This window comes from Copadichromis virginalis, linkage group LG16 (genome assembly GCF_057382275.1).
Source record: "Copadichromis virginalis isolate Kocher_CV1m ecotype Utaka linkage group LG16, C_Virginalis_male_GT1.1, whole genome shotgun sequence".
Taxonomy (NCBI): Eukaryota; Metazoa; Chordata; class Actinopteri; order Cichliformes; family Cichlidae; genus Copadichromis; species Copadichromis virginalis.
Window position 1 is genome coordinate 16,351,295 of NC_140633.1, and position 14,234 is coordinate 16,365,528.

The window sequence follows — 14,234 nt, forward strand, 5'->3', positions numbered from 1 at the left end:
TGCATCCGTTTGTTTACGCATAGCTTTCTTAAGGTCCTGCCAAACCATTTCAAGGTTAAGTTGAGGTCTAGACCTTGGCTGGGCCATTTTGTAACACCTTGATTCTCTTGTTTTTTGGCCGTTCTACTGTAGATTTGCTGCTCACAACAAACACCATAATTACCCTCCATCAGAGTCCAATGCACCTCTTTCCTCCTGCTTCCACTGGGCTGTTATGCACCTGCAAGGACATATTTAATCAATACTCAAATTAAATGCCAGTCCCACCCTCTCTCCCCCTCAGAAAGCTCAAATGTTCAGCTCCATTGAAAATGAACCAAGTGACTCTTTTCCTCCTCATTTCCACAGCATTCTTCACACGCCATCATGTTTGGCATATTCATAATTATCATAATTATCAAGCTGTAATCAAATTGACTGAAAGTGCACTAAGTCCATGGCACTTGAACAATGTGGTTGAGGTAGAGTCATGCATAAACTTCTCTCTCATCAATTTGACACAGTGCCATAATTGCATAATCTTATGACTCTGGCAGGCTATATTAAGAAAGGTGGTAATAATGCAAATGACTCGAAGGCACAAATGCAATACATGACAAGTTTCACATGCACACACACACAATGTGCAGCCAAACAAAGCTGGATTCACATGTAGAGCCAATTAGTTTGACAGAGGAGAGCTGTGGAGCTAAGCGTACAGTCACTCATCTCCTTCTGTTGTATCTCCCTGCAGCTGACAGGCCGGGATAAGAAGGGAATGAAAAAGGAATAAGATCAAATACCTGCCGAGGTCAGGCTCATACCAAACCATGAATACTAAAATACATCCATTTATATATTCTGCTGCACATATTACTCTGGCGCAAACAAACATACAAATGAAACCGTATTGTCCTTTGGGTTCACACCTTATGTGAGCTGGGCTGCTTTTCAGAGTTCAAACACACTCAGAGGAGAGGGATTAATGGCATCTAGAGAGCATTTGCCAAGAGAAGCCCCTTCACAGCGAGCCTACCTCCAGGTTACTCCCAACCAACAGACAGCACTGAGGACTTAAGCAACTGAGCAGCATCTTTGTGTCGTTTCCTCAACAAATATCCTTCTATATTTCAACACTATAGACGTTATATCTAACTCATCCAATACATAGTTAGAAATGAAAAGAAAACTCAAAAGAAGATGCACAAAAACACAAAGACAGCGGCAAAAGAAATGGTTCAGTTCATCTTGGGGCCTCGTAAAAGCGTTCGCACTTGTTTTTTCACAGCAGACTCTCTCTGACCAGCTGCCACTCCCAGAACCCTGCCACGGACAGCAGAATTGTTTTTTCTTTATTGGAGCATTGCTTAGTCACCGGCCTTTTGATGCTGGAAAAGAGATGGGCCCGTCGCCTTCTCCAAAGTCAATATTTGCCACAATTACACAAAAGCAGGAGGAGATGGCAAACTGGAGAGAAGCGGAGGGACTAATGATGCAATATAATGGTCATCTACCAATCCAAAAACAAACAAATGGACATGAACGCATGCTGAATAATATATGCACCTTATCGTCCGCACACAAATCAGGGATGCACCTTTTTAATCTATGGTGCTTTGAGGCGGTGGCAAAAGGGCCGTCTCCAGCATCCTCACTGAGGTAGAGTGACAGTCTGCAGGCTCTCTCTGCCAAGTCCTGTTTGGGTCATTTGGCTCTGGCTTAGTGTTTATGTGACTGACTGACTGACTAAACAGATTCCAACTGCCCTGCACCACCTTTAAACTCTCCTCTTAGCCATATGCCACAATCTTCCTCCGCACACACCTCTTCCTACTTAAGAAAGACCTCTTCTGACCAGATGTGCCTTTTACTGTGGATAAAATTCACCAGTTACCCCTCTTTGTAGCACCACTGACTCAAATAACTAAATAACATTTTTCCATTAAATAAGGCAATTTATTTTGTTGACAAATCCACATCATCTATATCTTTGTATCTTACCCTTTAAGCACATCCTCTCATACTTCAATCAGAACTATGCAGAGCTAGGCATATACCACACATGTAAACCACAACAAAAGATTAAAGTAGCCTCCTGACTGCACAAAGAGCTTCTGTGTTTATGGGCTTTGGCTAAACAACATGGAAAAATCTGAATAATAATAATAACTTACATACACACGATTGCACCTTTTTAAAACACTATCACCTACATGACAATTCCCCCGTGCTCCATTATGCTTATTCCTTTTTACTTCATCCTTTATTTGCATTTTTCCACTTGTGTTTTTCTAGGCCCAAGACATGGAGATGATGACCTCGTTTGTTTGCAGCACCGTGTAAAGTGCTGCAGCACACACCGACAGAGACCTCCCTCACCTCACTCTCAGTGCGCTCATCTTTTTTCATGGTCTCCAAAACAGAAGAGGGCTTTTGTTCAGTTGAGGATGATGGGAATTAAATTCATTGACCTGATGTTGGTAAAAACTAAAAGATTTTAATGATCATTAAAATCAGCATAGCTGCCAGTTTTGGCACACCTGTCAGTCAAAGAAGCCATGCTCCTAATGTGAAGCTTCACCTGGATTAAAGTCTATAATGTATAAAAAAGCTCAGCCACAGGTTTTGGAGCCAGCCTCGATTGGTCATTAGAGGAACTGCCGCTTTCTGCAATTATCCATTGGCTTCTTTTTTGAATTTACTATTATGGGCAACATTGTCACACTCTGAGACCTTTTGTTGTGGTCCTGAGTCTGACAACTCAGTGTTTTGTGTTTCTTTATTTTCTGTTCTTGTTTATTCTGATTACGTTTTCCGTTAAGATTTGCCATTTGTTAGGTTTCTGTTCTGTGCCTGCCCTGGTCTCTGTCCATGATGTTATTATGTCTGCGCATGAGTCTGTGTCTGTTAAGTTCTGTGTCATAATCTGGATCTCTGTGTCTGTCATGTACTTCCTGTTTTACTTTGTAGGTCTGCGCCTTATGTCAGTGTGTTCAGCTTTGTGCTCTCCCTGCCTCGTCTGTGTAATCAGCGTCAGCCGTGTCTCCCAGCTGTTTCCTCTCAGTCCTGATCACCTCTTGTATTTAGTGTCTGTGTCTGCCCCTGCTCGTTGTTGCGTCGTCCCTCAAACGTCACTGTATTTTGTTTGCCAACTTGCCTGCCTGTTAGTTTTTCTTTCCCAGTTTAGCTAGTTTTCTCTTCTGTCTGCTACCCCACAATAAAGCCGCATGTCCAAAGACATGCAACTTGTGGGGATAGGTTAATTGGATAATCCAAATTGCCACTAGGTGTGAATGTGAGTGTGAATGGTTGTCTGTCCCTATGTGTTAGCCCTGCGACAGACTGGCGACCTGTCCAGGGTGTACCCTGCCTCTCGCTCTATGACAGCTGGGATAGGCTCCAGCGCCCCCCGCGACCCTGAAAAGTAGTGATGGGCAGATGAAGCCCCATGAAGCACTGAAGCTTTTCATCCAATTGGTTCACCCCAACGCGAAGCTTCATGAAGCTTCATTTGCTCTAGCAGGACACCTACTGGACGTAAAAATAATAGCTGGCATGAATTTGAAGAGTGTGGCATTTTGCACACAGCCTGTAAATGTCAACAACAAAAGGAGTGTGTAAAACATGTATATTGTAGTGATGGCAGTATACTGTGTATATTTATAGTGGCAGTATGGGAAATGATTATTTGGAAATGCTTGAAATGGAAATGATCATTTACTGTGAGGTGAGGTGTGGTTGGGGTGTGGACAGTAGTTGTGCTTTTGTAACGTTGAGGTATGGACAGCTACACACTGAGGCTTTGAGCCTCAGTCCTGCCTGTTCACATTTTATTCTGTAAAAACTAAATTTTCACTGCTTTTATGACCTTTTTAGTGGGGAGAACATAGCTAGGATTTAATGATTTAACAAATCTTTTGAATCCTTTGTCCTCCACAATGCTAAATAGCTGGGAGTCCTCAATCACCATGCTGACCAGGTCTTCATCTATTTGAGATTGTTCTCCTGAGGAAAGACAATAAAGACAAAGCACAAATATAAATATCACACACGTAACTTATAACAGTTGTATAATATTGTTATATCATTTAGTAACATTACTGCATCCTATATTATCATTGCATTTGATGGCTCACCTGGTCTTGCTCCACAATCGGTGTCCCCCTTATTCTCATGCAAAGCTCTGTAGTGCCTAAGCATGGATGAGGTGTTGTTGTTATATCCCAGCTCCCTGGCACATAGCAAACACTTCACCTTGTACAAAAGTCAAGACAGCTCAACATAAATTGTATTGCACCATCAGTATCATGAAAATACATCTTCTGTAGAAATTTACATACCTTGTTGGGAGGAATAAGATCAAAATGTTCCCACACAGGGGAGGACATCCTCCTCTTCTTAGCTGGCTCCATTCTCTCCTGACTTTCCTCACTCTCATAAACCTCCAAACGGTCTCCAAACTCTCACTAACCGCAACTCTCCATCAAACACCCACATTTTTGAATGAAGTCTGAGGGGTTTATATCGCTGTCATGTCTCGCGGCAAAGTTCGAACCACTTCATGAACCAGTCACGTGGTACAGCCGGGCAGCGAGGCTTCGGACGTCATCATTTTCAGCTCCTCCCATAAATGAAGCAAGCCTCGATACGCGCTTCGCGGAAACGCCCCCTCCATTACTCGACACACGCTCCGAAGCCTCGATACAGAACGTCCCATCACTACTGAAAAGGATAAGCGGAAGCGAATGGATGGATGGATGGATGTTTTGAGTTCACTCTGCCTCCGCGAGTCCAGCTTTTGGGTCCACCATTCCTGCCTACCTTCACACAGCCATGACACATTTCATATCTCCAGATTAATGATGGAAGTTTTAAATGGGACACTGTTTTCTCTTTTGCGCTTATGTGCTTGAACATCAGACTTAAAACTGTGATTGTGTCTGCCATTTTATCAAGAGAGGTATTCTTACTGGAGGTAATTCTTCTGTCAGGGTGGAGAAACAAAAAAGGGGGTTTGTGAGCAAGATAGCACAAGGACTATCAGCATACGTCTTAGAGAAGTGAAGTACAGGCAAAGGAAAAGATCGCTTTCTTTAATGAGTTGAAATCATTGTAGATATGGACGTATATGTCAAAACATAAACCCAATACTGATGAAATCAAACGGGTTGTCCTAAGTAATTATGTTTGGATGTGCCTTTTAGAGATTACTCAAATTTTTTTAGTCAAGAAAACTGGAAATTAATATTAAGAAAATTTTGGTTTAAACCTCAGAAAACTTAGATATAGGATTAGCACTGAAGGATGATCCTGGTCTCCAAGTAACTCATATTTCTAACAGGACAGATTCTAGATCCTTACAGAGAATTCCCTTTCTCCATTTATAAATGTCTTTGTGACTCTGTCTTCTGCTTGCCCTTGGCTTTGCATGTATTTGCATAAAATCATGTGCCTATAAGAGAGCTGTGTGTCTATAGGTGCTATATAGTGTGTATTTGCTTTCTTTTTTTCTTTTCCCTTTCAGACCAAGACACAAGAACATACCCTTTGGAACATCATGCTTCACCTGTACTTATGTACACCACACGACATCCAACACATCATCCAAAACCCAAGAGAAAAAGACAGAGTTGACTCAGTCTTTAAAAGACCTAAGTAGTTTTTAAGGGTCTGCAGGAAGTCCAAGTGGCTCTGTAATATCAGAGAAATAATGTTGTTACGCACTGCATGTCTGCTTCACCAGCTCTCTTTACTTGCAATGTCTTCCACGTCAGCAGGTTAAAATCTGAACATGCTGAACATTTCTGATCTGTACAGGTGCTGGTGGAGTGACTCATCCATCACACAGCATTGGCATCTAGTTCAAAGCAGCCGACTGCATCTTCTTTTTTGTTCTGCTGTTTCAAATCTGACTCAGAGTTTCACACATGAATGCAAATGACTGGATGAAGTACAGTATCTGTGTTAAGGTGGATACAGAAATGGAATCACTGTATAGCTGCAGTGCTTTTGCTTCTATACAAAACCAAAATGTTAAAAAACAAAAATCTGATTTTCACTGTGTGGTGGGGCGTGGTTTGTGGTGTCATGCAGGGAAGGCGGACGCACCTGCGCGGCATCCGCAATTACGCCCGCTGACATAAATAAGGGGAATTAGGGTTTGTGGTGTTGTTGTTGTGGTAGTTTGCGAGCTGCCACCGCGTCAGTTAAAATGGCTCTGAAATCCAACATGTGAAATCGCCCTGCCTCATTCACGCCACACTCTGCATCTTAAAGTATATGGATAACTGTTTGTAGATGGAGGCACCAATATACTGCTATAAAAGCCTGCTCCTGTACTGGCATAAACTGACTGCAGAGGTTTGCTGCAACTGATATTGGGTGATAAGTCCAAGTCAGTGTGTCAGCTCTTCACAAAGGGGTCGCTTTGTGAAGAATTAATTGATTAGGTTGGGTACCAGGAAGGCTGCTTGAAAATCTTGTTTTGTGCACAGAGGTAATGTCACAAAACAGAAAAATATATTGAAAATTCTAAAACAGATTGTTTGATTATATGATAAGGAATACAAATTTCCCTACTTGGAACTAAATGGCCCATTTGTTTCTTCCCAGTGTTGCTCGTAGGGGGTCATCTGTTTGTTGTGGTTACTCTGTAATATTGTCTTTATCTTACAATATAAAACACCTTGAGGCAACTACTGTTGTGATTAGGCATTACAGAAATAAAACTGAATCAAACTGAATACGAAAATATGTGGATTTTAATCATATTGAATGCCAAACATTGCATTGTTCCTGTTCAGTGAAAAGGGGAAACAATGTGTTTTTAGCTAAACTTTGATGTCGCAATTACAAAGTTACTATTTTGAAAGAGAGGACAGCTATGAGGATACAATGCAGATGTTAAATGAAGTCATTCAACACAAGAATCCAGAGGTAATAAATAAAAATAAATAAATAGAAACATCACCAGCTCTCTTTGTGGGAATCAAATCAAAACTCTCATTTGGGTCGTACCTGTTGAGCATTCAGTTTTAGTTTGATGTTAGGCTGTATGTGGAATACGGGTTGGTATTTATGGGGAAATTATTCCACCGTTCCCAGCAGCAATCCTGCTAACAGACAAAATCAACCAAGTACATGGGCTCCTTGGTAAAGCTAATAATGCATAATTTGTCTTTTCTTATGTTACACTCAGTAGTTCTTATAAAAATCAGAGAATAAACAGCAATACATTGCTCAACTACTGCAAGCAGCACAATATAAATGTGACTTTGTGGAAACAGTGCACTGCTGTAAATAATTAGCTCAGGACAACACATAATCAAGCTGATACTCTGTTAAACAAGGTGATACTGAAAAGAACATTTACTAGGATACATCTTGAAGACGATGTAATAGCTGCTCTATCTGCTGCTTTGCAAATTCCAGGGTCTAATAAAGCCAGAGCTCAGATTCATCTGTTTCCTAATGGAACATATTACTTCAAAGCAGTCAATTGTACCCCCTGTCGCTTTGGCTTCATCACTTTCATTTACTGCCATTACAGTCCCAGACTCTGTCCTTCTCCTCCTGCGCACTCATCTTTTTTTCTTCCCTCATTTCTTACACACATGGTGACATCCGCGCTGACCACCTGGCTTCTTGTCTATTTCTAGCTTTGTCTGTTTCTCTACCTGTCTGTGCTTTCTAAACATGTTTCTCTCTCCCTTAGCCAATCTGACATTCAGTTCACCTGGTCACGGTGTGTTCTCTATCGCACTACAACTCAGCAGCTCCTATTATGCTTTTCACAACCCTAAAGTAAAAGGCTAACACAGGTCTGCTCGTCTGTAAGAAGTGGGTGAACGTAAAATTGAATAATTCAGAGAGGAGAAGAGATGACAAAGTTCAACCTAACATTTTGACACTTGTTTTCTCTGCTTCATTTCAAGAGGCACTGCCGCTCTGACCAGACACAAAGCCCATTTATAAAGGGTCCTTTTCACTGGTAGTAGAAAGGTCACATAGTATTTAGATTGCTGATAGGTTGTGTCAGTCATCTGAAAATGTACTTTGGGATCTATATGTTGCTACTGGTGCTAAGAGATAAGGCAACAAAGACAAGCATCCATGTTTACAGGTGAAAAAACAAAGACAAAGTCAATAAAGATATCTTTTGTGTTGACTCACATCTTTCCATGAGGACTAAGACTAGGACTAGGTTAGTCCTAACTAACCAAGGCTAAGGTACCAAAGGTTTTGGTTAGATTTAGAAAAAATATGTTAGCAAGGCGACAGGTATCATAGAGGTACAACACATGACGTAGGACCAGTACTAAATGGCACCTTGCACCTCTGAGACACCAGCAGCTTTGAATAAACACCTTGGATATCATGTATCCATTTATGTATGTATGTTCCATATCTCCTCCTAAATGAGTGGACCAACCTTGATGAAACTTTGTATAGACATTGACTGGGTCAGTGTGAGTGTAAAAATCTACACTATATTGCCAAAAGTATTCACTCACCCATTCAAACCATTGAATCCAGTTGTGGAGTCTATCCCAGTTGTCTTAGAGCGAGAGGCAGGGTGAACCCTGGACAGGTCGCAAGCCTGTCACGGGGCTAACACATAACTGACAGACAGACAACTTGCTGCGAGACACTGCGCCAACATGCTGCATGCAGACTGCTTCTATAAATATTTGTGAAAAAACGGGTAGCTCTCAAGAGCTCTTTGAATTCTAGTGTCGTACCATGATAGGATGCCACCAGTACAAAAAGCGAGATCCAAAAAGACATTGATGAGCAAGTTTGGTGTGGAAGAACTTGACTGGCCTGCACAGAGTCCTGTACAACCTAACAGAGCATCTTTGCGATGAATGAAGACTGTGAAGAGTGCCAGGCCTCCTCATCCGGTTCTTATACACGTGAAGGCAGACAAGTGAATATGTTTTGCAATTAGAGCTGGGCGATAGAACGATAACGATATGTATCGCGATATAACTTTTTCTCGATAGAAAAATTAAACTATCGCGATAGACCTCGCCGCTCTTGTCCTCTTTAAAAAAAAAAAAAAAAAAAAAAAAAAAAAAAAGAACAGCCAATCCAAATTACGTAGCGCAGAGCTGAACCAATCACAGCCGCAGCGTCACGTCACGTGACTTGTTACGTACAGCACAAGTGCCAAGTCGCACATGTGTATTTGTTTGGGAAGCAGCCAGCCACCGTACCGCCCGGGTAATGGAGGAAATGAGTGTGCCGACTAGAAAAATCAACCGAGCGTGACCGAAGAGAAAACAGATGATGGTTCCAATGCCAGAGAGATTGTCGAACGGAAGAGCCATAGAAGTTCCGTAGTGTGAAGGTATTTCGGCTATTTCAAGTCTGACAAAAAACAGAGTAGCATGCACTGTAAATTGTGCCGAAAGCAAGTCTGGAAATACAATGAACTGGTGCATGCGCTACGTCCACACGTACCCGGGTATTTTTGAAAACGCAGATTTTTCTATGCGTTTGCACCTTTTGTCCACACGTAAACGGCGTTTTTGGTCACTGAAAACGAAGATTTTTGAAAACTCAGTTTTTGCATTTACGTGTGGACTAGAAAAACGGAGAAAACGCAGCGTCAAAGGTGTGCGCATTTTTTGACGTCACACTGTGCGCCACGTTATTGTTTCGGTGAAATGAATTTCTACAATACTGTTAATTCTACTCTCTGCAGTGTTTAAATGCTTACATATACACACAGTTACTGTCCCTCCACACATACGACTCGGTTCTGCTTCTATGCCCCAGCTTTGTTTACTTTTTCCCACCGAGGCTTCTAGACTTCTGATTGGCCAACATTTCTGCACGGTTAGGAATCTAGCGCCACCTGCTGCTTTGGCATGTTCATAGCAGCGTTTTCCTTCATTTCTGCCTTTATGTGTGGACGGGATTATTTTTTAAAACGAAAACGGAAAATCTCCGTTTTCAAAAATACCCGTGTACGTGTGGACGTAGCCTCAGTCTCTGACTGGAAGCGCTAATTCGTCATTCGGCTTTTGTCAGACTAAAGTAACTGTTAAAACTGTTTGAAAAGCTCAGCTATACAACAAGGAGAGATTGAGAATTTCCTTTTAGTTCTCACTTTATTTGATATTGACAAAAGTTAGTCAGTTTTGTCTGTTCTTCTGTAAAACAAACTAAGATTTATTTTTAGAATTAATATTTTGTTTCTAAGTGGAATTGACAATTTAGTCTGTTTCATTTGTTCTATTTTAAAACTTAAACGCTTTAGCGGCTGCCTTTTGTGTAGTTTGCAATATTTGCCTTTATTTATCTGAAAAAGTCTCATGTTCCTTAAGTACATCTACCCTGTTGAACTTATTATGGGAAATAAATATTTAAATAAAAACAAGCTGCTGATTATTTCACATTTTACTTGTGAGCAACGGCACATTTAAATCTTACAAATATAGTTATTTGGCTGATATCGTGATATATATCGTTATCGCCTGAAATGAAAAAAACATATCGTGATATGAAAAAATCTTATATCGCCCAGCTCTATTTGCAATACAGTGTATATGGTGTATACAAATATTTACACAAATCCCATAGTTGTTAGTATTTGAACACTTAACAGTTCAGTTGTCTAATACATCATAGCCTTACAGCATCATGATCATGGTGTATGTAGGTATGTGTGTGTGTATGTGTGTATGCATAGTGTGGGGTTTGCAAACACCATTAATAATCCTTAACAAATACATTATATATACAAAAGTAGATGCACCAGTGTCATCAGACAGTAAGTGTAATTGTCACTTATCAGCTATGATCAAATATACTGCTCAAAAATTTAAGGGAACAGCTGAACACTTTTTAACCTTCTGGTGTGAATGTCATGTTTCTGAAACACAGTGTTTTGTGTTTTTAAGACTCCTAAATACTGGTTACTTACTCCTTAATCCCATAATAACGAGATTCTTAATTATCCTTAATTATGTTCAGTTCCATTCTTAGTTTACCGTTTACTTTTTCTACTTCATGTTTTTCTTTGTATTTATCTTGTGTTATCTCTTTATAGCTGCTTGGAATTATTGTTTATTTTTTATCTTTCTAGAGGTTTTTGAATCCTTGGTTCCTGGTTTTGCTTTATCCATAGTTGAGTTTATATTTCCTTGTTTGGTAGTTTCCACTTCCTTGTGTTCTTTTTAACTTGTCTAGCCTTTGTCCCTGTTTTACCTGTTGCGATTATGCCGTTTAATGTTAACCCTTGTCTTGTATGTTTAGTATTGAATTCTACTTTCCCCACTCTCATTTCCCCGATTTGTTTGCATTAAATGATAATTAATAAAATTATTACTTTTTGTACACATTACTCACATAAACATATATTATAACCTTACTGATGATTAGTAAATACAAAATATTATAAAGGTAGCATAGCTGATATGTTGTTAGCACTATCACGTAACAGCTAGTCTGGGTTTGAACCTACTGGCTGGGCCCTTTCTGTGTGAAGTTCAAATGCTCTAACCCTGCCTGCATGAGAGCCCCCCCACCGTCCAAAGACAAAACTTATTTCATCATTTTTAAACTGCCTAAAAATCTGAAAGTGAATTTCTTTCTGTCTCTTGGCCCTATGGTATACCGGCAACCTAACCAGAGTGCAGTCTGCCTCTCACCCTATGATAGCTGGAATAGGCTCAAGCACCCCCTCCCCGACCTTGAACCTTGGTCGATCACTGGCTGCTCCAGTCTGCATGCCAAAGTATCCTTGGACAAGATGCCAAATCCCGAGTTGCACCAGATGCGTTCATCGGAGTGTGAATGCTACATAGAAAGCACTTAGATGTAAAAAGAAGTGCTCATATGAATGGGTGTGAATGGGTGAATGAGACATGCTGTATAAAGCGATTTGAGCACCCAAGTGGAGTAGAAAGTGCTATATAAGAACCAGTCTATTTACCATGTTTTAATTTGCCATTTATATTAATGCTTATCATAATGTGTTATCTAATTTGAGACCAAACCAATTTTCAAAGTTTCCTTTGATTTTTCAAAATAGAAAAAGCCAATAAAGACTACAATACAACTACAATAACCATTATCAGTGAAATATTTTGCGGTTAGTGCATGCTGCCGAATAAAAAGAGAAATGCTATAAATAATCTTTCTTCTTTGTTGCATCCCAATGGACATGCCAGATCTCGGCTTATTTCTACCAAATGAATTTCAAATTCAAATGAATTTCAAAGCATTACTTTGTCCTTAAAGGGAAAATTTTATATTTCTATTTTAAAGGCTTTTAAAATAGAAATAAATAGGTCTTTATCTTTAATAGAGACATATCTAAGATATACTGAACAAGGTCTAGAAGGGCTGAAAAACTGCACAGGGGCAACTTTAATAGCGGCACGACGTGGCTTTTGTTTATTTTTTCATACGATGAAACACACGATTTATATACTGGTATATAGATTATATATCGAGTATTTAAGGAATCCTGTTTAAACCACTGCATACTTTGCTTTCATAAGATACTGCGTCCTCTTCTTATCTGCTGCCTAAGTAAACTGCTCTGGTTTGGGGGGGGGGTTAAACAAACAGCTGCTGTAAATAATATATGACTGTTTGGGTATCTATTGATTGAGACTCACCCACAGCCTTTTAAAATACAGCATACTGCAGCCAGATACCTTATGTGTGTAATAGTGAGTTTCAGAGAGTGCAGGGACTTTATTTTAGCATGCCCATTAATTTTTAAGAAAACCAAAACCACCTGAAGATCCTATGATTTCAGCTCTGAGACCTTCTGCTGTCTGAACTGTGCGACTCATCCATCTGTCAAAAACATTATTCAGTAACAGAGCCAAGTTCTCTCATCATTGATTATCAACTTCATAATCTGACTGCAGGCACAGCGTGAGTGGAAAAAGGAGACTGTTAAATTCAGAAATAATGAAATGAGCTCTTGACGGAGATGTGCTTACTTTACCGAGAGCTCTCGAGGTTATAAATGAGCTCAAGAGCAAACTTAATTGATACTTTCATTATTTCTCTTCTCCTTATGCTCCACGGAGCTGACAAAGCAAGTTTAGTATGACTGTGTTTTACTATTGTATTTATACAGGCAGCACAATGTGAAGAGAAACAAACAGCTTCCAAAGGTTTTACCATACATTGTAAATCTGTTTTCATTGTCACCTGAAGCCTTTGCCCTTGTCCCACCGTCTTACACAAAGTGTCTGCTGGTGCCAGTGCCTTGACATGCGGGTCACTGCAATATTGGTCATGAGAAAACAATCCCATTTTACATGTCTTACAATGCTGGAGGGCTACAAGGTGCAGGATTTTTTCTATATTTGTTTGGTTTAGTTTTTTGTTGTTTTACCCAGTACATAGGTTTCTTTTGCAGTAGGCTATTCAACCATCCAGCATATTTTTCAAAAAATCTGAAACATCAGATGATCATTGTACATGTTATGCTATTGTCCTGCACTTTGGTTCACTTTTCTGCACTCCATCTTTACTTTCACTTTTAATTTATTTTAACTTCTACCCACTGGTTAGGTTCCCACACTAAAAACTAGCTCTTAGTTTTAGAAAACGAGTGTGGTTTCTGTTAAATCATCTGTAACCCTTTGAGCTGGAAAATAAATAGTTAGGACAGACGTATGATGTGTTGCCACTAAAGCACATTTCCTGCGTAAGCGAGATACGTCAGCGGTTTTGACAAAACTGCACTATTTCTCTCCCTGAAATGAAAATGGCCTTCTACATAATACTGTTAGTATTTGGGATATGTCTTCTTTAACCCAGATATCCCTTACAGTTTTGTATTTTGATTATATCTGCAGCTATTCATGCCGGTACTCAGACCACATTCATCACCCACCCATCGACCCCCAACTGATAATTATTAAGAATTATTAAGAATTCCTTGGCAGGTGACTGATCAACATGTCTAAAAACTAGACATGTTGATCAGTCACCTGCCATAAAAAACCCATCCTGGATATTAAAGACTCCTGTAAAAGAATCCTTGATCTAAAAGTAAAAAGTTTCAAATGATTTCTTATCCAATTTATTATAGAGTTGAAATATTTCTATCCATTGTAAAAAGTCCCATTTCAGATTTTTTACTGGAAGGCAAATTCTGGAAAAAAAAAAGATATTAACAAAATCAAATTAAAATTACATTTCCTTTATTCTTTAACCAGATAAAATGTGCCAGAATAAAAATATACCACTCTGCCAGCTTCGTGGACTGGTGGAGG

General features: G+C 39.8%; 2 protein-coding genes across 3 annotated transcripts in view; both read right to left on the bottom strand.

Annotated features, from left to right (window-relative positions):
• The window catches only part of kcnh3 (potassium voltage-gated channel, subfamily H (eag-related), member 3), a 194,320-nt gene that overhangs the window by 171,786 nt on the left and 8,300 nt on the right, over window positions 1–14,234 (bottom strand). The window lies entirely within an intron of this gene.
• On the bottom strand, window positions 3,799–4,699 carry LOC146690487 (uncharacterized). Of its 2 annotated transcripts, none has more exons than XR_014915621.1 (3): window positions 4,320–4,699; window positions 4,116–4,210; window positions 3,799–3,984 (listed from the first exon to the last, which is right to left on the bottom strand). XR_014915621.1 is itself a non-coding variant. In XM_085435026.1 (3 exons), exons 1-3 carry the CDS (start codon window positions 4,389–4,391, stop codon window positions 3,824–3,826), a joined length of 351 nt encoding a protein of 116 aa, XP_085291152.1. In that variant the 5' UTR covers window positions 4,392–4,699; the 3' UTR covers window positions 3,799–3,823. The 2 variants fall into 2 exon arrangements, 1 of the variants encoding a protein (XP_085291152.1); XM_085435026.1 differs by having other exon boundaries at window positions 4,116–4,233.